Source organism: Podarcis bocagei, assembly GCF_964188305.1.
Source record: "Podarcis bocagei genome assembly, chromosome: 14".
In the NCBI taxonomy this organism is placed as follows: Eukaryota; Metazoa; Chordata; class Lepidosauria; order Squamata; family Lacertidae; genus Podarcis; species Podarcis bocagei.
This window is the reverse complement of record NC_138139.1, coordinates 22,225,281-22,252,562: the sequence shown is the minus strand read 5'-3', so window position 1 is coordinate 22,252,562 and position 27,282 is coordinate 22,225,281. Positions and strand designations below refer to the sequence as shown.

General features: G+C 44.9%; 1 protein-coding gene across 1 annotated transcript in view; it reads right to left on the bottom strand.

Annotated features, from left to right (window-relative positions):
• The window catches only part of CHSY1 (chondroitin sulfate synthase 1), a 97,538-nt gene that overhangs the window by 56,426 nt on the left and 13,830 nt on the right, over window positions 1–27,282 (bottom strand). Inside the window, exon 2 of the mRNA XM_081171116.1 lies at window positions 25,682–26,177. Within this exon, the coding sequence (XP_081027242.1) occupies window positions 25,682–26,177 (496 nt within the window). The remainder of the gene's footprint in view (window positions 1–25,681; window positions 26,178–27,282) is intronic.

Here is a 27,282-nt window from a genome sequence, read left to right as displayed (position 1 = left end):
GCCCCAAATGATATTACGGTCCATTGAATTTAGGCCAGTTAATACAGGTTGGCTATTGTTGTTAAGGCTGAGCCACAAAGCAGCTGTCAGAAGTGGGCCAGAAGTTAATCCAGGGAGTTAGACCCAAGAGATGCACAGGAAAAACCAGAGCAAAGAAGATATTGTTGCTCAGGCAAGGTTCCAGTCCAAACAGGAAGCCTTTAATCACCCTTCCTGTCCATTGCGGCCAGTGTGGGTGGGCAGAAAGAGACCAGAACCTAATTCTTCATGGCATCGGAGCATTTTCAAGTTGCACTTACAATAGCAAACCCGAAAGTCCCCCAGCCCCAGCAAGTTCTAACAGTTGTCAAGTTTGTGAGTTTGTCTCTAGCCATTGGCTAAGCTGCTCTGATGTCACAGAAGTTACTTGCCAGAGTTGCTCTGCCAGTTTAATTCTGTTGTTGCTGACCAATTTTTGCAGATATGCTATGGTTACTAGTGAAGATGAATAAAGCAAAGATGCTTATAAAGACCAAAGCTTTTTTTCCAGGTCCCCACCCCACCCTCCCAAAAAATCTTAACTCTGCAAAGTAGGTTAGATTGAGATCTACTGACTGCCCCCAGGAAACCCAGTGAACTTCATAACTAACTGGGGAATTCAACCCAGGTATCTCTGGCTCTCAATAGCACAGAGATCAGGAGAATGGGAACTGGAAAAACTAGATTTCATGGATGTGAAGAGGGAAAGAGGCCAGAGGAAATGGAAGATAAGCAGGGAAAGACAAGGTGATAAATGAAACTTTTCTCCCGAACAACGAAAGTTGTTGTGTTCAATAAACATAAGAGGTGTGAGGTGTGATTCTTAGACCAAATTATCTAATGAGAGATAAGATTAAAATGAGGAATTCTGTTTTCTGAAAGGGTCCCCCCCAATCAGAAAGTGAACAAGTTGTGCAGATTGACATAAAACCTCCAAAAAAGAAGAGAAAGAAAGATTTAACAAAACCCTTTTAAGTGCAGGAAATGACTTAGCCTTTACAAAATGAAAAAAGAGCACATCAGACAGACTCTCCTTTGTGGTTTCAACTTTAAAAGAAACAGAAAACACAAGAGAGGTTAAGACAAAGCACAGAATAATCCAGGGTGTGTGTGAAATATATCTGTATTTAGTTGTATCCATCCCCCAATACAGATGTTTGTTTTTAGCTATACCCATTCCCCAGCACACATAACGAGACAGATTTTTTATTATCACAGGAAATTTCAATTTAAAACGAAACCAAAGCTTGCCCACCAATGCACATACATCAGGGCTAGTGATCTTCTATGAAAAAATGACCAAACAGGTAAAATAATACCCCCCAAATTATTATTTCCAAATGCCTAAAATCTGCTAGTAATTAAACTACTGAGACATATTTTGCCATTTCAATAAACACTTTCCACCAAACTTATCTGTTTAACTGTAGCAAAACAAATTTAAAAGAATCATATCCTGAACCAACTGTTACATGATGTTACAGTGTCGGTTGTCTTAAATCCCACTACTGAATCCAAAGATGATTCCACAAACGGAACTAGTATTTGCATTCAGCAGTTTAAACTTGACATAAGATGCATTCTTTGCAAAATAATTATTTTTTGGAAGTCAGCCTGTCCACATACAACATGGAAAGGTATCTTATCCAAGTGACAAGGGGTCAGTTCTCACACACACAGCCTCGGTGCAAAGGTTTTCAGTGTAAGTGGGGGCACAGAAGCAAGCTTGACCTCCTGCAAAAAGCCTAAATGTTGTGGTTGTGCCTGAACCAACCTTAGGATTCCTCTTGCCTGATGCTACAAGTTATCACTCAGAACAACTCAGAACACAGGGAAAAAGAATTGTTAAACTGAAGGGTCATGCTCAAATTCAAAAATTACACATCATTTCTTAATTGAAGTCACTTCCCTATGTAAAGGGACGCGGGTGGCGCTGTGGGTTAAACCACAGAGCCTAGGACTTGCCAATCAGAAGGTCGGCGGTTCAAATCCCCACGACGGGGTGAGCTCCCATTGCTCGGTCCCTGCTCCTGCCAACCTAGCAGTTCGAAAGCACGTCAAAGTCCAAGTAGATAAATAGGTACTGCTCCGGCAGGAAGGTAAACGGCATTTCCGTGTGCTGCTCTGGTTCACCAGAAGTGGCTTAGTAATGCTGGCCACATGACCCAGAAGCTGTACATTGGCTCCCTCGGCCAATTAAAGCGAGATAAGCACCGCAACCCCAGAGTTGGCCGTGACTGGACCTAATGGTCAGGGGTCCCTTTACCTTTACCTGCCCATGTAAACCAATTGTTTCTACCTACAGGGAACACTGTCCACACTGATTTGTCAACTGAGCATTCCCAAGATTGCTTGGGATACATTATAGGGCAAAAAGTGAGGAATATCAGACCCAGGGACCAAATATAGCACTCTAGGCATCTCAGTCTGCCCCTCCCTGAGCTACACCACCTCCTCAGCTACACCTTCTCTCTCCAGGCCAATAATGCCTCTTACTTGCCTGGACTGAAGACATAGAGGGATATGTAGGTCTAGAAACTAGCCTTCTGTACCATGTAAAAAAATTACATTGATTGCTACATCCACTTCTGGCTCTGGCCCCACTCACCACTGATGTGTGCCCCTTTGAAGGTGTGGCCCTCTGTCTGAAAAAGGGTTCCCCATCCCTGACTTGCAGGGGGGACACTGCTGGCCCTCAGCATCACCTGAGGCAGCCCCCTTAAAAACACACCCAAGCTTCCTCTCCATGTGTGTGCTGTGGGGAAAGATGAGCAGCGGTGGGCAAAGTCGCCTGCAATTGCTCATCTTCTCCTTGAAGAACCTGGTTGTGAAAGCAGGACTCCAGACTAGATGGGCCATTGGTCTGATCTGGCAGGCCTCATCTTTATGTCCTTGTGGACAACAACAACTTCCATGGTGAAAGCTGGTTTAGGACACAAGAAACTGCCTTATGCTAAGTCAGACCACTGGCTCATCCAGCTCAAGAGTGCCTCTGAATACCAGTTGCTGCAAACTGCAAGTTGGAAGGGGTGCTGTTGTGCCCAGGTGCTGCTTGCAGGCTTTCCGTAAGCACCTGCCTGGTCACTGTGAGAACAGGAAGCGAGACTAGATGAACCATTGGCCAGATCCACCAGGACTTGTCTTTTTGCAGAAAACTACCTTTTGTCTGGTCAGGCTATTTGTCCATCTAGACCAGTATTACACTGGCTTTCTCCAGCCTTTCCCATCACTTTCTACCTGGTTCTTTTAGCTGGAAAAGCAGAGGATGAGACTTGGGAGCATCTGTCTGCTATGCAAGTGCTCATCCACTGAGCCACAGTCTCTCCCTACAAGGAAGGGTGAGGCAATCAGCAATTTATCATACATAACCACTTCCTGGGTGAGGTCAAAGTTCCCCAATTTCTGCTTTTCAGCAACAGACAGTGTTTGCAAGTAGGAAGTTTATCATCTTCACCTGTCAAAGGACTTCTGCAGTCGTGTGTTCCCAGCATTCAGATATACTGTCTTTGTACATGGAGGTTTTGGTAAACAAAAGCTGGCACTTCAGAAATGCTAAACAGCTTTTTTCATTCCCTAAATAGATGTGAAAAACAATCACTTTTTTGGCCTTAATTATCAGCTTCATCAATTAACTAACTATAGTTTTAATGTACTGATCTGCTAATTAAATTTTCCCACCCTGGTAATTTAATTCTGCTAAGGAAATAATACTTATTTTTTCCAACCCTTGAGATGAATTCACCAGAATACTTCTCCTCAGAGGCTAGAGGAGCTGTCTCTCTCTCTCTCTCTCTCTCTCTCTCTCTCTCTCTCTCTCTCTGTGTGTGTGTGTGTGTACAAATGGTGCTGATTTACTTCTTATATTTTGCAAAAGCTTCTCAAAAGCACATTATTTTAATTTCAAGATGAGACAATATTTACATTTTATTTTTTAAAGAAATCAATCACATTGTATTGAAACCTTACAGCAGTCAACTAAATATTCAACCAGAACATGGGGGAGAGAGAAGAGCCAATATGAAGAGCAGGACCCCCACCCCCCAAAACCCAGTCACATGTTCTCCCTATAAAGGAGGGCTGGTTGTTAGTAGAGCTATAATTCATTCAGAATTCAGTGGAGAGCTTGCTCCAGCTCGAGGGGGAAACGGCGGGGAGTTCTGCACAGTAACGGATCTGTTACTCTTACACATCACCCGGGTCGTCGCGACTGGCTGGCATGACTGTGCATTGAGAGAGGACTTTGCAGTCGTCACAGACAAAGGCTCCTTTGTGTCCTGTTTCCTAGAAATCAGTTAGCTAGAAATCGCATCGCAAGCTGTATCCGCTTGCAGCTCTGGGGCTCAAGTTTTCTGCAGGGGATCAATGACAGGCTTCCTCTCCCTCCGCTGAGACCCACACTTCCTTCATTCACCATTTCAGTTCGGCTTTTTGTTGCTTTGCTTATTCATTTAGTGAATATGGTCACACCAGTGCTTAAAGCCCTGAACAACTCAGGCCCCAAATATCTGAAAGACCACCTCCTTCCCTACAGACCACCGCAGGTGTTAAGACTGGCAGGGGTACTACCCTCAGAAACTCAAGGTGGGGGGAGTAGCCCAGGAAAAGGCACTCTCTGTGGCAGCCCCTAAGTTGTGGAACTCCCTCCCCACAAAAGTGTGCCTGGCATCATCTTTATACAGCTTTCAGCAAATTCTGAAGGCAATCGTCTACATCCTGGCCTTTGATACATGAGATGTATTTTTGGGTGTGACAGTGAAGTTGTTTTAAACTGTGTTTAACAGTGTTTTTAATTGATGTCACCTGCCCTTCAGGTGAAGGGGTTGTTGTTGTTGTTGTTAATAATAATAATAATAATAATAATAATAATAATAATAATAATAATAAATAATGCCATTTTCCAATCACCTCACAAGGGCCACTGCAAATACTCTGAGAACAACTATTAACACCTCAGACAAGATTGCATAGGGACCTATCCCTGCCATAAAATTCTACTGATCCAGAAAGCTTTTGGTTTTTCTTAAATGTCTTTTGCATTCATATTTCATATTTTAATTGAACTTGGGTAAAATATTTGTTATAATGCTACACACACTCATTGGCATGTGCTAGGATGTCTATCAACAGCAGGGTTTTCTTTTTGTGAATGGCCACTGTTAATAGAGTAAGTATTGCCATCTATAAGGGATCTGGGTGGCACTGTGGTCTAAACCACTCAGCCTCTTGGGCTTGCCGATCAGAAGGTCAGTGATTTGAATCCCCGTGACGGGGTTAGCTCCCGTTGCTCGGTCCCTGCTCCTGCCAACCTAGCAGTTCTAAAGCACGTCAAAGTGCAAGTAGATAAATAGGTACCGCTCCAGCAGAAAGGTAAACAGCATTTCCGTGTGCTGCTCTGGTCTGCCAGAAGCAGCTTAATCATTCGGGCCACATGACCCAGAAGCTGTACGCCGGCTCCCTCGGCCAATAAAGCGAGATAAGCGCTGCAACCCCAGAGTCGTCTGCGACTGGACCTAATGGTCAGGGGTCCCTTTACCTTTACCTATCGCCATCTATATTTTTCTGCATTCCTTTTCTTCTGCCCTTACTACTTACAATTATCCCCATCCCAATCATGTGTGTACATGTGTATTCACATATGAGCATGCACACACGTAACTCAGATTAACAGTTTATGCATCTGCTAAACTGGACTGTAGTCCACAAAACTTTATTTCATAATCAGAAGTGGGGAACCGCTGGCCCACCATTGTTCAACTACAACTCCCTCCAGTGCCAGCAAGCATGGCCAATGGCCAGGGATGATGGGAGTTGAAGTTCAGCAACATCTGGAAGGCCAAAAGCTCCCCTGCCGGCCATAATAAATGTGTTCATTTTTAAGTGCCACAAGACTCTGTTACAAACTAATGTTGCTACCCCTTTGGAAAATAATTCAGCCTCGCTGTTTTTCCTGCTGCTCAGGTTTTGCCATTTTTAATAGAATTGCCAGGCTTCTACTGTTTATTCGGCCTTTTTCATTTAGTTGAGAGTAGCCATACTGGACATCTCCAGCTGGAGGAGAAAAGCAGAATATAAACCTTGCAAGAAGCAAATAAATACAGATGCATTCCTCACTCATGCTTCAACCACAGTTAAGCACTAAATTGGCATTTAACAAAATTACAGCTATCTGGGTCTTCTGCCTAACCAAAATTTAACACCAGGGTTTAAAGCTGTTTTTACACACTGGTTTCACAAGACGCCTCGTTAGTTTTAAATGTGGTGAATATTGGGGCGTACATCAACAGTTTTGTGTGAAGTAAATGGTAGTAATAAAAATATTGCATGCCTAGCATGAACTATGCCCTGTGCAAAAGACAAAAAATGAAACCTTTCCAGAGGTTTACAGTCTTAATCAGTCATCCAACAGTACAGATGGGAAACTTAAGTTAGAAATTAATTCAGCCCCAAAGGCTTCCAGTCAGCTGAGAGCTAAAAAGGGAGATTGGAGTCCAGCTCTATCTCTCATGTGGATCACACTGCCTTGCAATCAAACAGGAAGATAAAGAAATATGAAAAGAGATAGTGGATAACTATCTTATCCACTTATTAAGGCCAATCTATTTATTTCGCGACGACCCACGTAAACACGGTTGCACGCAAGTGGGATGTGGGGTGCCTGTAATGGCTTTCGGAAAGTTTTTAACTGTAACTGCTTTTATAGCAGTTTTTAATTGTTATTGGTTTTAGAAGGTTTCAATCTGCTTTAGAAAGTGTTTACTTTGCTTTTGTTTCTACACAGCGTATCTGTTTCCCTCCCTGGCTTCTTGGAAAGGAAGAATGGGATATAAATTCTATTTTTAAAAACAGCATTTTTAATTAATTTAAAAGGGTTGGGGTTTGAACCCTGCATGAGACTTTAGTTAGGCCTTCTGTTTGGCTGATGTTCTAACCCAGCCTTCCCCAGTCTGATGCCCTCCAGGTGTTTGGGACTACAGCTCCCATATCCTCCCAGCTAGCTGAGTTATAGTCCAAAGAATCTGGAGGGCACCAGGTTGGGGAAGGCACTAAACTTAAAACTTCAGAGCGGATTCCTTCCACTCCCCTCCTGCTTCCCTCATGCATGAATGGTTGTGTGAATTGCCAACTACCAAATCACTATCAAAGTTTGCTTTCCTTAAAACCTTCTGGTTCAACACCCACACTCTAAGTAAGGTCACTCTGTACAGTATCCTGAAGCTTCAAAAACCTCCTACTCATGAAGTCTAGACACTAAATGCAGGAAGAAAACTAAACAACAAAACTCACTGACCTGGGATGCCTTGCTTTGTATTTTACAGGACATATTATCGCCCACCCTTTGCCTCAACATGTACAGAATTCGGATTCTTCTTTACCTCAGCCATTTAACATTTTTGTGTGTGAACCGTAAAGGTTGAATTCAGTTTCTCAGAACGTAACAGATCAAGAAGTTGGGGGAGGGATAAAGGGAGCTTTAACTCAACAATATCCAGAGGGCCATAGACTGCCCACATCTGATTTAGACAATGCTGGGATAAATGAGCAAAGTCTCTGCCCTGCTATTTTTCTTTCCTCACAACAACCGTGTGAGGTAGGCTAAACTGAGAGACAACGACCAGCCCATGGTAACCCAATGTGCTTCGTGGCTGGGTGGGGATTTGAACTATGTTCTCTGAGGCCTTAGCCCAACACTCAAATGCATGGGTAGGCAAACTAAGGCCTGGGGGCCGGATCCAGCCCAATCGCCTTCTAAATCCGGCCTGTGGACGGTCTGGGAATCAGTGTGTTTTTACATGAGTAGAATGTGTACTTTTACAGTGGTGCCCCGCAAGACGAAATTAATTCGTTCCGCAATTTTTGTCGTCTAGCGAATTTTTCGTCTTGCGAAGCACGAAATCCCATAGGAATGCATTGAAAATCAATTAATGCGTTCCTATGGTCAAAAAAAGTCGAAACAAAGCCAAATTTGGTACAACAACAGTTTATTAACTGCTCTTTAAAGTCACACATACTGTAAAGAGCAGTTCAAAAATTGAAGGGAAAATAAATTAACTTTATAAACAAAACATGTCTTTGTTTTTAGACAAAGGAAACAAAGCCGCAAGACGTTTTCGTCTTGCAAAGCAAGCCCATAGGGAAATTTCGTCTTGCGAGGCAAATCGAAAACGGAAAAACCTTTCGTCTAGCGAGTTTTTTGTCTTGCGAGGCATTCGTCTTGCGAGGTACCACTGTATTTAAAATGCATCTCTGGGTTATTTGTGGGGCATAGGAATTCGTTCTTTTTTCTTCTTCTTCTTCAAAATATAGTCCGGCCCCCCACAAGGTCTGAGGGACAGTGGACCGGCCCCCTGCTGAAAAAGGTTGCTGACCCCTGCTCAAATGCATCTTCCTAAGACCAAAACCATTCTCTGGCCTACAGATCTTAAAAGAGGATGCCTTGATGAGTTTCATCAGCATCTCTGGCACTTTTGGAGGGGCGGTGAACTTGGTGACAGTACAGAGACTGATCCCACACCTGACACACCTTCAACCTTGGGCCTGTCAGCCTAGCCTAGCTCACAGGGTTGTTGTAGGAATAGAATGTGGAGGGCGGAATGCCTATAACATCTTGAACTCCTTGGAGGAAAGTTGGGAAATATATCTAATAATAACAACAACAATTATTTCAGGTTCTAGTCCCACTGCGGTGGGCTTGAGGCCTAACGCAAAGAAATCACTGAAAAGAGACTAATGCCTGAACTTTCTGGCGCTCTCACCTAGACTCCCTCAAACTTTCTGAGGCCATTTTCAGAAGTGACACCACAAAGCACCGCTGGACTTTTCTGGCACTTCTTCGTAAAAATGTGTAAATGTTATTAGGCACAAACCAGGAAGCCCAGGGGAGCCATTTTTAACCAGTCTAGCTAATACAGTGCCAAACAGTGTACACATCAGCCCTGTGACAGAGCATACAGGTGGGGAGGGACCCATGGCGAGACCACTGTGTAACTATTTGCAAACTGCAGTGTGGGAACTGAATTATGGCCTGGGGTTTATTGTCAGGTGTGTATGTTTAGTGGGGGGTGGTAGGAAATATGATACACATACACCCAGCAAGACAAAGTTACAAAATAATCTGCTTGGGGGTGTGGAATCATTCTCCGGGGGGGGGGGTGCAGCGCTTTAATGGTTCGAAGCCAAAACAGATGTGCGGCAGAGCAGCTACAAAAGAGTCTTTGTGTCAGTCCCAGAGGAACATGGCTATTTCTGCAGGGGAAATATGCCTCTCGATAGCCCAAACAGAGAGTTGATCAGGGAACTGTCTTATTTATTTTTAACACTACCTCTAGAATTCCTCCTTTTCCTCTGCTCACTGGCTTCAACTTTGCTTGGCTCTATATTGAACACCTAACTCTTCGTCTTCTGGGTATTGTTCGGACGTGACAGCTAGGCGTGGGACAATAACTGCTTGGTGGAAGGTAACCACCACCTTGGGGCAAAGCTGGTGGGGGTACCTGAAAGACCGTCTGCCCCTATATAGAGCTAGAATATCAATGAAATTATCTGAACCATCCCTTGCTATAGGCAAGGAGTGGGGAGCATCAGGCCCCATGGACAAAATGTGGCCCTCCAGGCCACTCTATGTGGCTCTTGGAGCTTTTGCCAAGCCACACTCCCTCTCCACAGGCCACTTCTCTTACTAGATCTGCTGACTGGAATGTGTCCTTGAATGCTGATAATACCTCTTACATATCTGCATGGAGAATAGAGAAAGAGGTGTGTCTGTGTATCACAGAAGCAAAGAGCTGGAAGGGGCCCCAAGGGGGATCTAGTCCAGGCATAGGCAAACTTGGCCCTCCATATGCTTTTGGGACTACAATTCCCATGAATCCTAGCCGACAGGACCAGTGGTCAGGGATGATGGGAATTGTAGTCCCAAAACATCTGGAGGGCTGAGTTTGCCTATGCCTGTTCTAGTCCAACCCCTGGCAATGCAGGAATCTTTTGCCCAACACTGGGCTTGAACCCATGTCCCTGAGATTCAGGGTCTCATGCTCTACCAACTGAACTACCCCACGGTAGAAACTAGATTCTTTGAAAACCACAGAAATAAATGCAAACATAGAGAGCTGTAACAATCTATGTGAAGGTTGGCTCCTAGGGAACTATTTTATTTCCATCACACTGTGCACGCCCAAGAAAGCGGAACAGAGCTTGGGGTGATGCAGACGAGAGGGCAAATAGCTGAGTCACCCTTGGGAGCACAGAGCAAACTAAACCACCAATCCAGCCGCGCTTCTTTTGGGTACACATCCATTTCTTTTCTGCCGTATGGGAGTAAATCCTGCAATTCATGCTTGGGAGGGGATTTAACTGGTGCAGTTGGGAGGGCATTCAACCCCACCCATCACTGTGGCAGGTACCATTATTAACCGCCATGTTCATAGGAACATAAGAAGACCTTGCTGGAATCAGCCCAATGGCCCATTTAACACAGCATCTATGGAGGTAGAAAATTGCCATCATAGCTAGTAGCCATTGTTAGCTTTATCCTCCATGAATTTGCCTAATCCCCTTTTAAAGCCATCCAAGCTGGTGTCCATCACTGCCTTCCATAGGACTCAATGACATAGCTCAACCTGCTTCAAACGGCTGAACTGCTCCTGAGACGCTTTCAAAATCCACCAGCAATTACAGTAGCAATCAAATTTAAATACCAACAGGGCTACCACTCCTCCTATGACCTCACTGGCCGGCCGTGCGCTTCTTCCCTTCCCAACCCCATAAAATGTCTCTTGCGCAAGACTACATCAAATACGGATGGAGGATTGGATCTTTCTTTGCACTGGGGGGAAAGAACGGAAAGTCACATTTGTGTCACATCCACCCCAGACATTTACACCGCTTTAACAGTTGTGGCTCCCCATGCAGAATCCTGGGAAGTGAAACTGAAACTGAAACTGAAGGTGGTAAAACTCACAGAGCTACTGTTCCCAGCATCTCTAACAAACAACTGTTTCTAGGATTCCCCATGACTGTTAATGTGGTATAAATTTACAGTGTGGGTGAGGCTTTGCTGTGCTGCCATTGCATGGCAAAGCAAAGGATTATGGTCTCAGACACCGAAAAGAAAAACTTGTTTCTTTTGCGGTAGGGAGAACATCTTCTCTTCTTGCTCAACAGATGTTCAAGCTGAGAAAAAATGAGCATATACAGCCAGGAGATGCTACAGAGTTATTTTTGGCCAGGGGAGATACGATCTCAGGCTACCTCTTCTCATAAACGATTAGAGGGCAGATGTGAGAGGATGAGGCTTGGAGATTCTATCAGGCTCATCTTAGCATCAGGCTTCACAGACTGTTCCAGCACAAGCTAGAATTCCCACCCCCCTCTCTCTCAGCTCTCTTTGAGCCTACATAAGCCATAAGAAGGTCACTGAGCAAGCCTTAATTTATTTTATATAGAAAAATGATTTTTTTTCTGAGCAGGGTCCATTTTCTTGGGTCTTGGATTTAAAAATACATTTGCAACAGAGAACTATTGGAAAGAAAATGAAGCTCACTTACAAACACTCGCTCACTGAGCCAAGCAACCTATCTACCACTTCTCCTTTTTTAGAACACATATAAGATGCAACAAGGTTGGGAGGATTGGATGTGAATAGAAAGAGACGGTGCTCCAAGGCACATTTTACCTCCAGCCACACTGTGTGATAAGCATGCTTTCAGATGTGGCTATGGTGCAAACAGGAAGTGCAGCTGGCTCGTGCTTTCAGTCTCGTGACACAGCTCCAAATTGCAAACCAAGTGCATAACACACCTCCTCACTGACAGAGAGATGCAAAAGATCCATTTCATACAAGACAGACATGCAGAGAAATATTTAAAAATAATAGGTAGCTGCGTTTCCTGTACTTTCGATGCTGATGTTAACATCTGAAGCATATCTAAAGAAAGAAGCAAGGGACAATACGATGAGTCTGGGGTGACATGGGGGGACCAGGAGCTTTAACACAGAAAGTGACTGGAAACCATTATGGAGACTGACAGAAAGGAGTAACACTGAGAGAAAGACTAGTTTAGTGGCATCATTTTGAGTCTCTTAAGAGAGGGAATGATGGGAGGAAAGAAGCGAGCAAGTCATAGAGTCATAGAATTGTACAGTTGGAAGCGACCCTGAGGGTCATCTAGTCCAACCCCCTGCAGTGCAGGAATCTCAACACACAATCTCCCATCCAGCTTGAAACCATACCAGACCCTGCTTAGCTTTGCAAATGTGGTAGCAGTTTTATTGCTGCACCATTCCGCAGACCATATACAGTAACCCAAGGTACCACTGTAATTCCCACCCACCTCCTCTACAGACGCAAAGCACTGAACAAAAGCAAGGTAAAAATAAATCCACTAAAGGCTCCAGCAGAAGACCTCTGCCCTAGACCCTAGAGAGGCAGTTAAAGAAGCCAATACTACAGCAACCAAATAACCTGAGCTGGAATAAGGCAGATTCCTATGTTACTATTAAGCTGACAACACACCCTGATGGCCCCAACAACCTAAGTCTGTGGTTTGAAACAATGGCCACATTCCCTTCCAGGCAATCTTCTGAGGGCCACATGCCAGTAGTGGGCAGACCCAGAGCAAAAAGTGCTCATGTGCAGGGGGAGAGTTGAGGCAGAGAGTAGCCACCATTATGGGCTTTTTTTTTTTTTACCTCAGAACAGTTGGGGTTGTGCCTGTGGTCTCCTTTTCATAAGAGCAAGTCAATACTGAGGTTTCCCCTTAAAGTTTTAAAATGAGTGGTGAAATTTCCCCCAGTTCCACATTGTGGATATCCTTTGCGTTATGAAGGGCTGCAGGTTTCAGTTTCCTGAACGCCAACCCTTTTGAGAAGACTGCTCTGGAGCTAAGGTGAATGAGATGAGGCAATTTTCTCTTCAGCCAGAAGAAAGACCAAGCTTCAGGGAGAGGTTTTGTGGTGGCACAGAACTTCAGAAGGACAGCGCTTGGTTTTATTAATGTTGTGACACTTACATAAATTATATCATTTATGCAAAATCCTTAAATGAGTACTCCTGTTCGATGTTGGAGAGCTTTATGTTATGTGCCATTCCCTTAAGTCCCTTCAGAGGCTATAATAATATAGACCTTTGACATACAAAAGAACGTTCAGAAACATAGCCCCCGGAAAAAAACCCTACACAATGAATCCAGGTTTTTACTTGTTATACAGTGGGTTAGTTTCTACACATCCTTCTTTAATCCTCCATCCAGGCAAGAAAGAAGCTGTATCGGAAGACAAGGACGCTCTCCAGCCAGGCAAAGACACTCAAGAAGGGTGTGAAGAGAGGCCTAGGCTAAGGTGTGTGGTATAGGGAGAATCCTGCTAACAAGACAAGAGAGGCTTGTTTAAAAGCTGGGCCGCAATACCTCAAGGACCACCTCTCGCCATATGAACCCTCCCAGACCCTGAGATCATCTTCTGAGGCCCTTCTTCATGTGCCTCCTCCGCAAGAGGTCCAGAGGGTGGCAATGAACGGGCCTTTTCTGCAGTGGCTCCCCATGTGTGGAATGCGCTCCTCAGGGAGGTTCGACTGCTGACTTCATTACACATTTTTAGGCGCCAGGCGAAAACGTTCCTCTTTAACCAGGCCTTTAGCTGATTGACATCTGGTGGCTTTTTAAAATATGTTGTGGAAGGGGAGATTATTGGATTGTCTTTGTTTTTATTAGGCATTTTGTGTTCTTTTATATTGTGATTTTATGTTGTGAACCGCCCTGAGATCTAGGGGTATAGAGTGGTATACAAATTTATTATTATTATTATTATTATTATTATTATTATTATTATTATTATTATTATTATTATTAATATCACATAGGAGCCGCCATTTAAATGGATACCACTATGCTCTCAAGAAGTCAAGATAACAGTCACAGCTTCATGCAATGCCTTCCTGTTAACATTCCACACCAACTTGACAGGGCGATAAAGTAAAGGTAAAGGTACCCCTGGCTGTTGGGTCGAGTCACGGATGACTCTGGGGTTGTGGCGCTTATCTCGCTCTATAGACCGAGGGAGCCAGCGTTTGTCTGCAGACAGCTTCCAGGTCATGTGGCCAGCATGACTAAGCCGCTTCTGGCGAACCAGAGCAGCGCACGGAAATGCCGTTTACCTTCCCGCCATATTTATCTACTTGCACTCTGACGTGCTTTCATACCACTATGCTCTCAAGAAGTCAACATAACAGTCGCAGCTTCATGCAATGCCTTCCCGTTAACATTCCACACCAACTTGATAGGGCGATACACACAGCCAAAGCATTTTGGTCTGCTTCAAGGTTGTTTTTTTGTTTGCAAGGGCTTGTTGCCAAGTAATTAATCACGGCCCAACGCTGCAATGCTTCATTAGTGTGGAAGTGCTATTCACAGAACAGCAATATCCCTGCCGGTCATGCCCATACTAAGTTACTCACACACTCTCTCTCTGGAAAACTTTCACTGTTATTCAACAAAAGAAAACTTGTTCCTTTCAGGAAGGGACTGTGACAGAAGGGCTTGGATGAACAAAGATTATTATTAGAAGCAATTTTTTAAAACACACATAAAAACCAAAAGGCACTTCCTGCATTCACATTCAGAGCTGTGCACCTGTTAAAAGCAGGGGTTGCTTTTCTGGAATTATATTGCAATTGATATGAAAAGAAGAAAAAGCCTTCAAGACTTTACACGCAGCCCATTTTCTCTGTAGGGTTGACTTACTTGCCAACTGCATTCACAAACCGCTGCAGTGGGGCTAATAACAGAAGCCCACATGAAAACTATTAGAGTTGGCTGGCTTGGCAGAATAATGTTATTTAAAAATATAAATAAATAAATATGACTACTGCCAACAGAGCTGGCCTTATCTAAATAACATTACGACCCTATTAGGTTATAGGCCCAGTTTCTTGTCCAAGCATAAGCTGTTATTTAAGAGCTGCTAATTTGTTGTTAAGCACCAGTGAGACTTTCCCAGTTGTCTCAGAGCCGCTGTGCCCCTCCTTTAACATTTTCCAAAGATAAGAGGACTTTGGCATGGGTTGGAACAAGGCTAGCCTAATTAACAGAAGCCCTGTTTATGTGTTTGGAGCAAACATGTATGGGCTTTAAGAGAGGAGGGGGAGGGTGTGCAAGCCCCACCTCCCAAGTGCATGCCAAGTGCATTCCACCTCTCTAACCTTTGCACAGAGTGCAAAGGTCCAAAGGGATCTTCTAATTGCCTTCAGCTGATCACTCTTAGAAACCTCCCTGCATCCAGAAGCTCTGGATAATCAGGATTCTTGGAGGGAGACTTCTAAGCACACTCACCCAAACACACTTCAAATGCCCTTTCAGAAATTCACACTCAACAAGTCAAAGTGGGACAGAAAGCTGGCGTGCATAAGGTTCTTGGAGGGGGGAAGGGATTGGAAGGAATCCTTGTCCCACTTTGAATCTACATGCATTCACCCTGAATGCATGGCTAGGGCCAGAATCAATGTTGGAGCATTTGTACAACCAAGCCAGGCAGCGCATACACACACACACACACACACACACACACACACACACACACACACACCAGATTAGTGCAGGAATCTTTCCAAGAAACCAAATGACTTCGGAAGCAGCCTTAACACTGGGAGGGCATGCTCTCTAGGCCAGCTGTGAGGAACCACTGGCTCTCCTGACGTTGCTGAACTACAACTCCCATCAGCCCCAACCGGCTTGGCCAATGGTCAGGGATGATGGGAGTTGTAGTCCAGCAACACTTGGAGGGCCAAAGGCCCCCCATAGCACCTGTTCTGCGTCATTTGGAAAGGTGCTGTAATGCAGTGAGTTATGCTTTGCATGCAAAACATAACATCCCTGGCATTTCAGGATGGGGAGGGTTGGGAAAGACCTCAGCTTTGAATTCTGCTTCCAGTCAGAGCAGGCATCATAGGGCCAGATGGAGCCAATGATCTGGATACAGCATAAGGCAACCTCACATGCTTATCCCTAGTCCACAATTTGGAAAATGGCCCCAAACAGGATGGGCGAAGGGTAATGAAGGAGAGGCCACTGATAGACAGAAGAAAACAGGAAAAAGAGGAGCATTTGTTTACAATAGGCATGGGGAACCGGTGGCCTGCTGGACTACAAATTTCATCACCCCTGACTATTAGCCTTGCTGCCTGGGCCTGAAGGGAGCTGGAGTCCATCAACATCATCTGTAGAGCCACAGTTTCCTCACCCCTGATTTGCAAGAAAACACACATAAGAACATGCACAGATTTTCCCATTCAGGGTGAGTGTAGCTTGATTGAAAGGGAATTGTACTCCCTCTAAGGCTAGACTTGAATGTGCAAAAGATAGATAGATGACTATTTAAAGATTTCCCCTTCCCTCTTGCACCCTGAATATAATCCAAAGAGGGGGGAGTTTTTTTCTCTCTCCCATCGCTTGATTCTGCTAAGCACTTAAACAGGCCCTCAACTCTACCTAGGGCAGCACCCAGCTATTTTGAAAGCAATTTAAGACAATATATCCTGGCCTACTAAATATTTTAAAAGTTTTAAAATAGCTACTGCCAAGGACGTAGGGGGGAAAGGCAGTTTTTTCCAAGACTCTTCACTGCTCAATGAGAAAAGATTGAGCTGTGATGAGATTGGCAGAGCCAGAGCTATCCAGTCTTCCAACACTAAGGACAATAGAAAACTCTCTCTTTTTATTGTTGCTAAAACCACACGGCAAATCCTTGACAATAAAGATGATTTAAAGTGGCAATAGCCACAGAAAATCTTCTTTTTAAAAAATAAAAAAAAACAACTGTAGCAGAAATTCATTGTTTCACCCCAAACAAAACCAACGAGCCATTTAAACTTCCTTAAATGCTCAAACCATATTAGCAGTACGACAGACTGGTACTCTGTGCCACGTCCCTGGGCTTGGGAAGCAAAAACTTTAAAGGTCACTTTGTCTCAGCCTGGGCAAGGAGATAATCCCTACCCTTTTAGACAATCAGGATTCCTGGCAAGATTTTGAGAGGCTCCAGCTGGCTGCCAAGAAAGTTCACACCATCAGGGGGTTCGGAAAAGCTTTTACTGCTAAAAATGCCAGAGACTGCTTTAAGGCTCAATTAAGGCTAAGCATGGCAACTGAGAAGCTGCAGAGCTCCGGAGATTTGTTTGCAAAATGTCAGTCAAACAAGGAACCCCACCTTGCATTGCTTGCTAGTCTAAAGCACCACCATGTCTGGCAGGTGTGCCAGACACTCCTTATTCCTTTCTTACTCTCTATTGCAGCAGCTCTGCTGCCACTGATAGTCTTATCACAACAGTAAGAGGAAGAACCCTGTCTCACTGCTATGTTTCCCACATCCTGCACCACTTTCAGAGGTCCCCTCTGCACCACACATATGAAGCGATATCAATCCTGTGGACTGTAATACGATAAGGCTGCCAAGAGGTGTTAGGAGATCCTGCATTCTCCTTCACAGAGCTGCAATTTCCAGAGGTCCCTGGGAAGAGGGACTGACTGTTAAACTAGTCTGGGAAATCTGAGGAGCACTCACTTTTAGTTGGCATTTAGCCTATAAGCAAAGACAATAGCGCATTCTTAACATTTGTCTGTAGTGTGCATTTTATCTTATGGAATAAAAATATATTATTTTCATGGTTGCAATAAACCTCATTTTGCCTTAACTATGTCTTTCTTTCTTTTTTCTTTTTGAAGCTGTATTCTGTTAAAGGGAGTGGAACTTTTTCTTCTGTTTCATACACTTTTATTGTATGACTTCATAACCTACACAAATGAAAGAAGCCTATCAACTCCTCCCCCCCCCTTTCTTCCACTGTGGAAGAAAACCTGAATTATGGATAGTCTTGGTTGTTGGTCTTGAAAAGCAATTGCCCATCTGCACAGTCAAACCTAGGGATGGGGAAGGAAAGCAAATATCAAAACAGAACTTACTGCTATTGCTAGGCATGACTGTGTAAGCCTCTGAGCAATGATTTACACCACTGGTGGGTTTTGTGTGTATAATATATTATCTGTATGTACATAAAGGAAAAGGTAAAGGGACGCCTGACCATTAGGTCCAGTCATGGCCAACTCTGGGGTTGCAGTGCTCATCTCGCTTTACTGGCCGAGGGAGCCGGTGTACAGCTTCCGGGTCATGTGGCCAGCATGACTAAGCCACTTCTGGCGAACCAGAGCAACACACGGAAACACCGTTTACCTTCCCGCCAGAATGGTACCTATTTATCTACTTGCACTTTGACGTGCTTTCGAACTGCTAGGTTGGCAGGAGCAGGGACCGAGCAACGGGCGCTCACCCCGTCGCGGGGATTCGAACTGCCGACCTTCTGATCAGCAAGTCCTGGGCTCTGTGGTTTAACCCACAGCGCCACCCGCTTCCCTGTATGTACGTAGTGTGTGTTAATTAAAAACGAATGTAGACTTTGCTTCGTCGTAAAATATTTTGATTACTTAATAAAGTCTTTTTTAAAATAAAAAATAGCCTACAGTACAAAGGTAAGAGCTACGGCCACAGATCTGCCCTATGTTCTCTTGCCTCTGGACCTGCTAGCCACTGGCATGTTGCCCTTGAGAAGTTTCCCACAGGCAAATCCAGTCCTTTGGGTAAAAAAGGTTCCGCACAACTGCATAACAGCAACAATCAAGAACATGACTGTGAGCAAAAAAAAGCCTGCAGCAATGCAAGAAAAGACGCAACAAAGGATAAGGGAATGACACATAGGAATTGTGCCATGAACCCCAATGGCTATGGTCTACCTCTACTGTCTGAGGAGGTATGCATCTGAATAGCAGCTGCTGGAAACTGCTGGAGGGAAGAGAGCTGCTGCATTCAGGTCCTACTTGTGTGCTTCCCGTTAGTTGCCACTGCGAGAACAGGATGCTGGACTTGATGAGTCACTGGCCTAATCCAGCAGGACTCTTCTTATGTTCTAAACCACATTGGGAAAACATATGGTGCGGTATAAAGAAGTGCCCTATGTCCCTGGGTCAGGCTATTGGTCCATTGACCTCGGTATTGTCTACAGACAATACTGACAGAAGCTCTCCAGTTCACAGCCAGGATTTCTTACACTCCAATGTGGAGGTGCTGGGGTTGGGACATGAAACCTTCTGCACGCGATTCAGATGCTCTGCCACTGAGCTCGACCTTACCATAGCTGTGTGCATTACCTGGAGCACACAGAGAACAACTTATCAGTGCTGGGTCTAAGATAGCTCTGGAGTAAGAACCAGGAACCTCTAGGCCACATATCTTCAATCTATTCAGACTCAGGACTCACGTTTGACACAGACATGCATCTGAGGACCCCATTCTTAATATATATTTGTATTGTGGGAGTGCTCCTGTTGCAACCCACCTTGGATCAGGACAAGACCCACCCTCTGAAGACCAGTGCTCTAGGCAAGAATTGTATGGGGGAAAGCTCTAGTCTGACCAAAAGCCTTTGAGCATGGGGCTGGGGGTGGGAAGGGTTGGCCTGGGAGTTGAGAGCAATTATGGGTCCTAGAAAAAGTTGCCCTGGCCTGCTTGCCCTACAGGGGCAGCAGTCCAGGGAATCATAGTTCCTGCAGCCCTCAAGACAGCAGCCTGGTTTTAATGCAGCCTGCGCTGATGAAAAAAGAAGGCTGCAGATGGGTGGATGGGATTGTTTCTGGCAGCCTTAGTGCCGTTTTGCCAGGAGACACACCATGCACAAGAGTTTCCATCAAAATCATAAGGTTCCACTTTGGTAAAGGAAGAGCAGGAGCTATTTTTTTTCGGTGAGGTGCCCATCCAGAACCCAGAATACTCTGTGCAAAAGAGAAGCCTGCCCATCACTCACACCTTTGTAAACCACACAGAGGTTTATTTTGGGCAGCTCCCCCCACCAGCCCTTTGTTTTCATTTCCAACTTCAGAAATACTTTGGTGTGTGTGTGTGTTATTTTCACAAGGATAAGTTGCTAAGACTTGCAAGATGCAGAAACAGGAACAAACAAACCCACTTTCAGTTTTAAAAACTCAATGGGAAGAGGAAGAAACTTTGCTCATAAAGACCCAGAATCTCCCTTCCTTTAAAGGGAAATTGCAAACAAGAACACAGAGTATTCCATGACTTTACAACACTATGAAATGCCTATTGTTAGAAGAAAAGAAAATTCAAGACCAGCATATGGAGTGCACCAAGTTTTTGATCATCTTTTTTGATACTGAGTATGCCAGAGGTACTTTCGAGTTTAAAACATTTTGTTGTTGACTTTGATAAAGAGAGGATTTATTGTATTTGCTTTTAACTTGAATGGGAGGTTGTGATGTTATCATAATATACCTTTTCACTTTATTATGTTTCTATGTTTATGGATGCCCAATTTATTTTGCTTTTAGATTACGGTGGCCTTCTGGCTGCAAGCCATAAAGTTCTTAAGAAAAGAACAAATGAAATTTCCAAGACAAATCACCGTAAGGTCCTTTCCCCACACAACCACCCATTCAGCTTGCCATCGCCTGCATTGCACGCCAATGCCCTATCAGTTTCAACAGCCAACAGCTTACTCCCTTAGGAGAGGTCATTCTAACTAACTGGAAGCAGATTAACAGCGCATCTTCTCACGAAAGCTGGCCTCCCCTTCTTCCCAGGCACCAACCCATATATACAAAGCAGCTGCAATGTCTACCCTGTCTCCTCCTCTCTACTATCACCCGATGAAGGTCATTCGGAAGATACCAGGATATAAAAGTAGCGTAGCCAGACTAGCGCAGCCCTGTCTTTTTAAGAAGTACAGCTGCACAATTCCTTTTATAATCTCTGGTGAAAGAGAAAGAAAGCTACTTTCTCAGGGCAAAGCTGGGCACAATCGCCGGCGAGTAGTATCGTGGGGTGTCATAGAGATTACCTTTCTGTGCCATCGCTTAGCTGCCATCTGCCCACATTATGTTCAAGGCAGGCTACAGATGCCCTTTAGTAGATTCTCACTTGGCTTTTAGGGTTTGACCTGGTAAATAGCCTACAATAGGGCCAAATGAGACACAAAAGTGGCCTCTTTTCATTCATATATGTCAGACACGTCCAACTCTCTAGAGACTGCAATGTACTCCCAGTATAATAAAACTGGCAATGATCTACCCATTGTCATTGCCAAGAGTTGTTGAGCTATTTTTTTCTGGGGGTGCATAAAAACTCTACAACAACACTACGCTAAGGGAGTGAATACAAGCTTTCACAGCGGCAGCGGAATTAGGACATAGCAACGGGGGCAGGGCATGGGGCACGGAGCTACCGATCAGGAGCATGCAGGCGATCAATTTCTTCAATCGCACGATTGACCTGCAGCATCTTGGCGATCTACCTGTCGATCACAGTCGACCGGTTGAACATGTCTGATATATACACATGCCATGCACATATAGAATGGGGTCTGTGCGTTGTAGCTTAACAGTAAATGAAATGTGGACTGCCACAAGCAAACGGAACTTCTGGGAGGCGAAGGAAGAGGACTTGCCATCAGTCTCTCCCCGCCCCCACCAAGCATTTCCCTTTTGCAGCTGTCGGCCTCCTCTGGAGCCAGCTGTTAAATCATCCAACCTGGTAAGGAAGACCCCCTCCCTTCTGAAATCTATTTAAACCAGTCTGCTGAGACTCTTTCAGCAAACTGGAAGTTTATTGCACATTAGCTTTCTCTTTGCTCTGTACTTATATATTTGTGACTAGATTGTTTTACTTTTCATAATAATGAATTTATTCTGTGTTTGCTAAATAGCTGATTTGTAAGACTCTAAGAAAGGGACGCGGGTGGTGCTGTGGGTTAAACCACAAAGCCTAGGACTTGCCGATCAGAAGGTTGGCGGTTCGAATCCCCGTGACGGGGTGAGCTCTCGTTGCTCGGTCCCTCCTCCTGCCAACCTAGCGGTTCGAAAGCACGTCAAAGTGCAAGTAGATAAATAGGTACCACTCCGGCGGGAAGGTAAACGGCGTTTTCGTGCGCTGCTCTGGTTCGCCAGAAGCAGCTTAGTCATGCTGGCCACATGACCCGGAAGCTGTATGCTGGCTCTCTACCAGAATCGGTCACGACTGGACCTAATGGTCAGGGTCCCTTTACCTTTACTTTTAGACTATAAGAAGAGCCCCACTGGATCAGATCAATGGTCCAGCCAGTCCAGCATCCTGTTTCTCAAAAAGGCCACCCAGATGCCCATGGGAAACCCTCAAGTAGTTACCGTGTGCAAGAACGCTCTCCCTTCCTGTGGTTCCCAGGAACTGGTATTTAGAAGCACTGCTGCCTCTCAAGGTGGAGGCAGAGCATAAACACCATGACTAGTAGCCACTGATAGACTTACCCTCCAGGAATTTGCCCAACCCTCTTTTATAGCCATTCAAGTTGGTGGCCATCACTGCCTCCTGTGGCAGTGAGTTCCATGTTTTCGTCCTCTGTGTATGTACAGTATAGGTACATTTTGCAAACTGGTTTTTCTCTACTGCGTGTACACACACCCTCAAAGTTCTGCATTTTGTTTCTTGCAAGCTATTTTGGACACGGCTCACTGTGGGAAAGCGGCATACAAATGAAACAAAACTAAATCAAAACGTATCTCCTCAACTCTTAGAGAACAGCAAACACTATTCTATCGTCTCAGTTTACTTCCAGAGAAGGAGTGTGTTTTGAGCAATGGACTAGGGGTCACATGGGAGGATGTTTCTGTGCCCTTTTTACTGATAAAGTAACCCCAACTCTCTAAACTCCTGCCTTAAAAATGGGTAATGCAAATAAAGTGGTACCTTGGGTTAAGTACGTAATTCGTTCTGGAGGTCCGTTCTTAACCTGAAACTGTTCTTAACCTGAAGCACCACTTTAGCTAATGGGGCCTCCCACTGCCGCCATGTTGCTGGAGCACGATTTCTGTTCTCATCCTGAAGCAAAGTTCTTAACCCGAGGTACTATTTCTGGGCTAGCGGAGTCTGTAACCTGAAGCGTATGTAACCTGAAGCGTACCACTGTAGGTGGATGGTGACAGCCCATTCATTTTCTTGTTCAGCTCTCAGTGGTGAGTCAGGTGCTCAAACATGGAACTTAGGAACTTGAGTCAAACCAGTGATCCATATAGTTCAGTAGTCTACACTGACTGGCAGCAGCTGCCCAGGATTTTAGACAAAATCTCTCTCTCTCTCTCTCTCTCTCTCTCTCTCTCTCTCTCTCTCTCTCTCTCTCTCTCAGCTCTACCTGGAGGCACAGGGGTCGTACTTTGGACCTCCTGCATGCAAGGCAGATGCTTGACCACTGAATTCCTTCCTCAGGGGGTTGTTTGGTTTCTTACAAGAGTATATTTTGCAGGTACATGTTTTAACCTTCCCCTCTTGTTGACTACCTGGGTTCTCAAAGCTTGAGAGAAAGAGAGTGTGACTTAGACCATGTATGAAAACAGGAAGATGAAATACAGAGTGATTCTGATCAGTCAGGAACTGAGATCAGGGAGAAAAGGTAAGAGTTTATGTGAACAGTTTCAGAATAACCTCTCTAATACAGACCAGTCAACTAAGCATACCAAAGCTAGCTTTCGGGTTTCAGGGTATTCTCCCTCAAGCTCAGCACTAAAAAATAAAAAGGGGAAAGAGGAATGCAATGGAATGGGGGGGATGGGTGTCACTGGCACAGGGCATGTTAAAGTCCCATCTGCAAGGTGATTCAGGAAGCTCTTGCAAACTGGTTGGCTTTTGCATGGTGCAAAAAGATCGCAGGTTGCACCACAGACTGACAAAGAAGCAACGGTTGCTTCCCTTTCGGAATAAATTTAAAATGCAGAGGTTACAGTGGTACTTCAGGTTAAGAACTTAATTCGTTCTGGAGGTCCGTTCTTAACCTGAAACTGTTCTTAATCTGAAGCACCACTTTAGCTATTGGGGCCTCCCGCTGCCGCCGCACCACCGGAGCACGATTTCTGTTCTCATCCTGAAGCAAAGTTCTTAACCTGAAGCACTATTTCTGGGTTAGCAGAGTCTGTAACCTGAAGCGTATGTAACCTGAAGCGTATGTAACCTGAGGTACCATTGTAATTCATTCTGGAGGTCTGTTCTTAACCTGCAACTGTTCTTAACCTGAAGCACCACTTTAGCTAATGGGAGCCGGAGCACGATTTCTGTTCTCATCCTGAAGCAAAGTTCTTAACCCGAGGTAATATTTCTGGGTTAGCGGAGTCTGTAACCTGAAGCGTCTGTAACCCGAGGTACCACTGTATTTAGATCTGCCTCTGGCACTAATTAGAACACATGAGATGGTGGCAGTGATGACTAACAATGCTATTTTTTTGGCCACCTTTCCTTATAAAGAAGAGAGCTGAAGAAAACGGCCTCCCCCAGCCTGGAGTTTTCCAGATATCTTGGACTACAACTCCCATCATCCCATCATACAGCTGATTTGAGTTGTAGACCAAAATACCTAGAGGGCACCAGGTTGGAGAAGGCTCTGTTAAACATTATCCTAGCAACACTGAAGATTTAAGATCTATATAAGCCAAACATCGGAGTATTGCCTAATGGTTCACAATTTAACTTCCTGTCTCACACCTTTAACTTCCTGTCTCACACCTTTAACTTCCTGTCTCAATTTAAGATTTCTCGCACGCACATCCTGAGTTTGGGTGGTAGTTCGCCAAGTTGCTGTCTTCAGCAAGATGTCCATAAGAGAAGAAAGGAAAACCACATTTTCTCCTTCAGTTATCCTCTGGGCTTTGCCTCAGTGCTAAAGAGCTTAAGGCAAGCTAGGGACTTACTGAACTGCAATGAACAAACATAAACCAAACTTAATCAAAATGTAACAAAGGGTACTGAACGCCAAAATTTTCTCATCCGCCCCCCCCCCATCCCACCCCGCCACACATTGCAGAGATGAATATTTGCCTAGATTAAAATTTAACCGAAATTCCTCAAAATCAAAACCATTGGATCTGAAAGCAGATTTCCTGGAAGGCCTCCAACGATCGCACACAATTTGAGGAATACTAGTTTTCAGTCCATATGCTGTGGGTTGCTCAGGGGAGGGGGGAGAACACACACACAGCAAGAGAGATTTCCAGACAGATATGTCACCTAAATTTGCATTTTTCTCAAAGCACAACAGTTCTTCATTAATATGAGCTAAAAAAGAAGTATTAAAAAACATTTAAAGCTCTCCCCATCAGCACTAGTGTAGTGGTAGATTCAGAATTTCAGGGCCCCTTCATAATGGCTACAGCAACACCCCTTCTAAGATTATACAACAACCTTAGAATTAAATAAATAAATTAAAAGGAGGCACTAGAATCATCAATGCTGATCTCCATGGACAAATAATTTGGAGTGTTCCAATGTCTTCTTTCTGAGCGACTTAAGTTGTGTTTTCCATGAAGTCCCTTTATATGTAAGCACTGAAAACACAAGTTTCAGGAGCACCGAAAGCACAAGTTTCAAGAGAATGGTGTGCAATGGAACTTGCAAACCATTCTCTTGAAACTTGTGTTTTCAGTGCTCCTAAATACTTAGCTTTGGAGCACACAGTGGCCAAAATGCTCCCACCTTCCATGCTGATTGAGAGACTCTGGGATACTGGAGACAGGGACCCTGCTGCAGAAACAGCCAGAAGTCTTCAACACTCCCTTCCTCCCACACACCGTTACCCCGGACCATACCAGCTACATACCTCGTAAGACCAGACACACTGCACTCCTGCAAACCTCCGCACGCATCTCCCAATCTCCACATCCTCGTGGGTCGTGTACATCTCTCGAAGGCACTCCCCGATATGAGGGACCATCCTCCGCAGGACTTCCCGGCTCATGATGACGCCTGGGCCCCCCATGCAGAAGTTCTCCCCGGGCTCCAAGGCCAGCTTCCCCATTTCTTCCGTGGTGCCCAGACCCGTCTGCCCAAGGAAGAGGGGCTCGCTGCTGTTCAAGCTCCGAAGGAAGTTCTCCAGCTTGTACCCCTTGACGTAAACATCGTCGTCTGCCCGCATGAACCATTCGTACTGGTCCAAGTAGTGGTCATGCATGTACTTGAGCATCATGAACGATTTCTTCTGGGGCGGGTAAGAGTCATCCACACCAGGCAGCGGCACAATGGGGATGGGGAGAGAGGTGTCCGAGCCCTCGCTGGAGAAGAACTCAACCTTGCCAGGGATGGTGCTGGACCACGTTCTGCAGAGTAGAAGACCATAAACCAGTTACGCAAAACCGCGCTGTTTGCATATTCGTGGAGACTATAGGAACATAGGAGGCTGCCTTCTACCGAGTCAAACCTTTGGTCCATCTAGCTCAGCATTACACAGACTGACAGGTTGCTGTCCTGCAGGGGTTCAGGCAGGGGATATTCCCAGTCCTACCTGAAGATCTTGGGGAGAAAGCAGATGCTCTGCTGTTCTAAGCACTGGACAGGTGGGGTCTGGTAATGACCAAAGAGGCCTCGCCTGTGTTTTGATTGGCACACGATCTTTAATGCCCCCAGCTCAGTGGATGAGCATTTGCTTTGCAGGCAGAAGGTCCCACGTTCGATTCCTGACATCTCCAGATAGGGCTGGGGGCGAACTCCATCTGAACCCCTGGAGAGCTGCTGCCAGTCAGTGTAGCCAATGCTGAGCTAGCTAGACCAATGGGTCTAACTCACTGTATTGATAAGAGCCCTCTGCCCTGGCTGTAGAGCTGTGCTTATTGTGACCAAAATCGCAAAGACGGCATCTCATCTATATCTCATTTCTAAAGCTTCCTACCTGCTGCCCTGAGGACGGATCCTGCTGAACAGTAAGAGGGTTTCTCTGATAAGACAGATGGGGTGAAGTACTTGTCCTGCAGCCGTCTAAGAAATTAACCCACATCACTTCTTTTGACCAAAGGACTGAAACCTAGGCGTTTAGATACATACCCATGACCATAAGCTGATAATTTCAGGTATAGACAATCCAGAGTCTTTAGACCAAGCACTTTCTGGCCCATATGAATTCACATTATGTCATTCTTTGAGTGAACGTAGGAAGCTGCTTTATACAGAGTCAGAGCCATAGTCCTTGGACATTCCCACCCCTACCTGATAATGCTGGGGATCAAACCTGAAGCCCCTTCCTGACAGCTCAGCCCATGAATGTAAGGTCAAGGACCTTTTGCAAGGGAGTTTGTTGAATGCTTTATGGAGGTTCAAGCACATAATGTCTAGGAGAACATCCTCACCTACGTGTGTGTTGACATTCTAAGAGGCTTGTGAATTGTGGCAGGTGAGACTGATAAAGAGTTGTGGTGCCAAAACATCTGG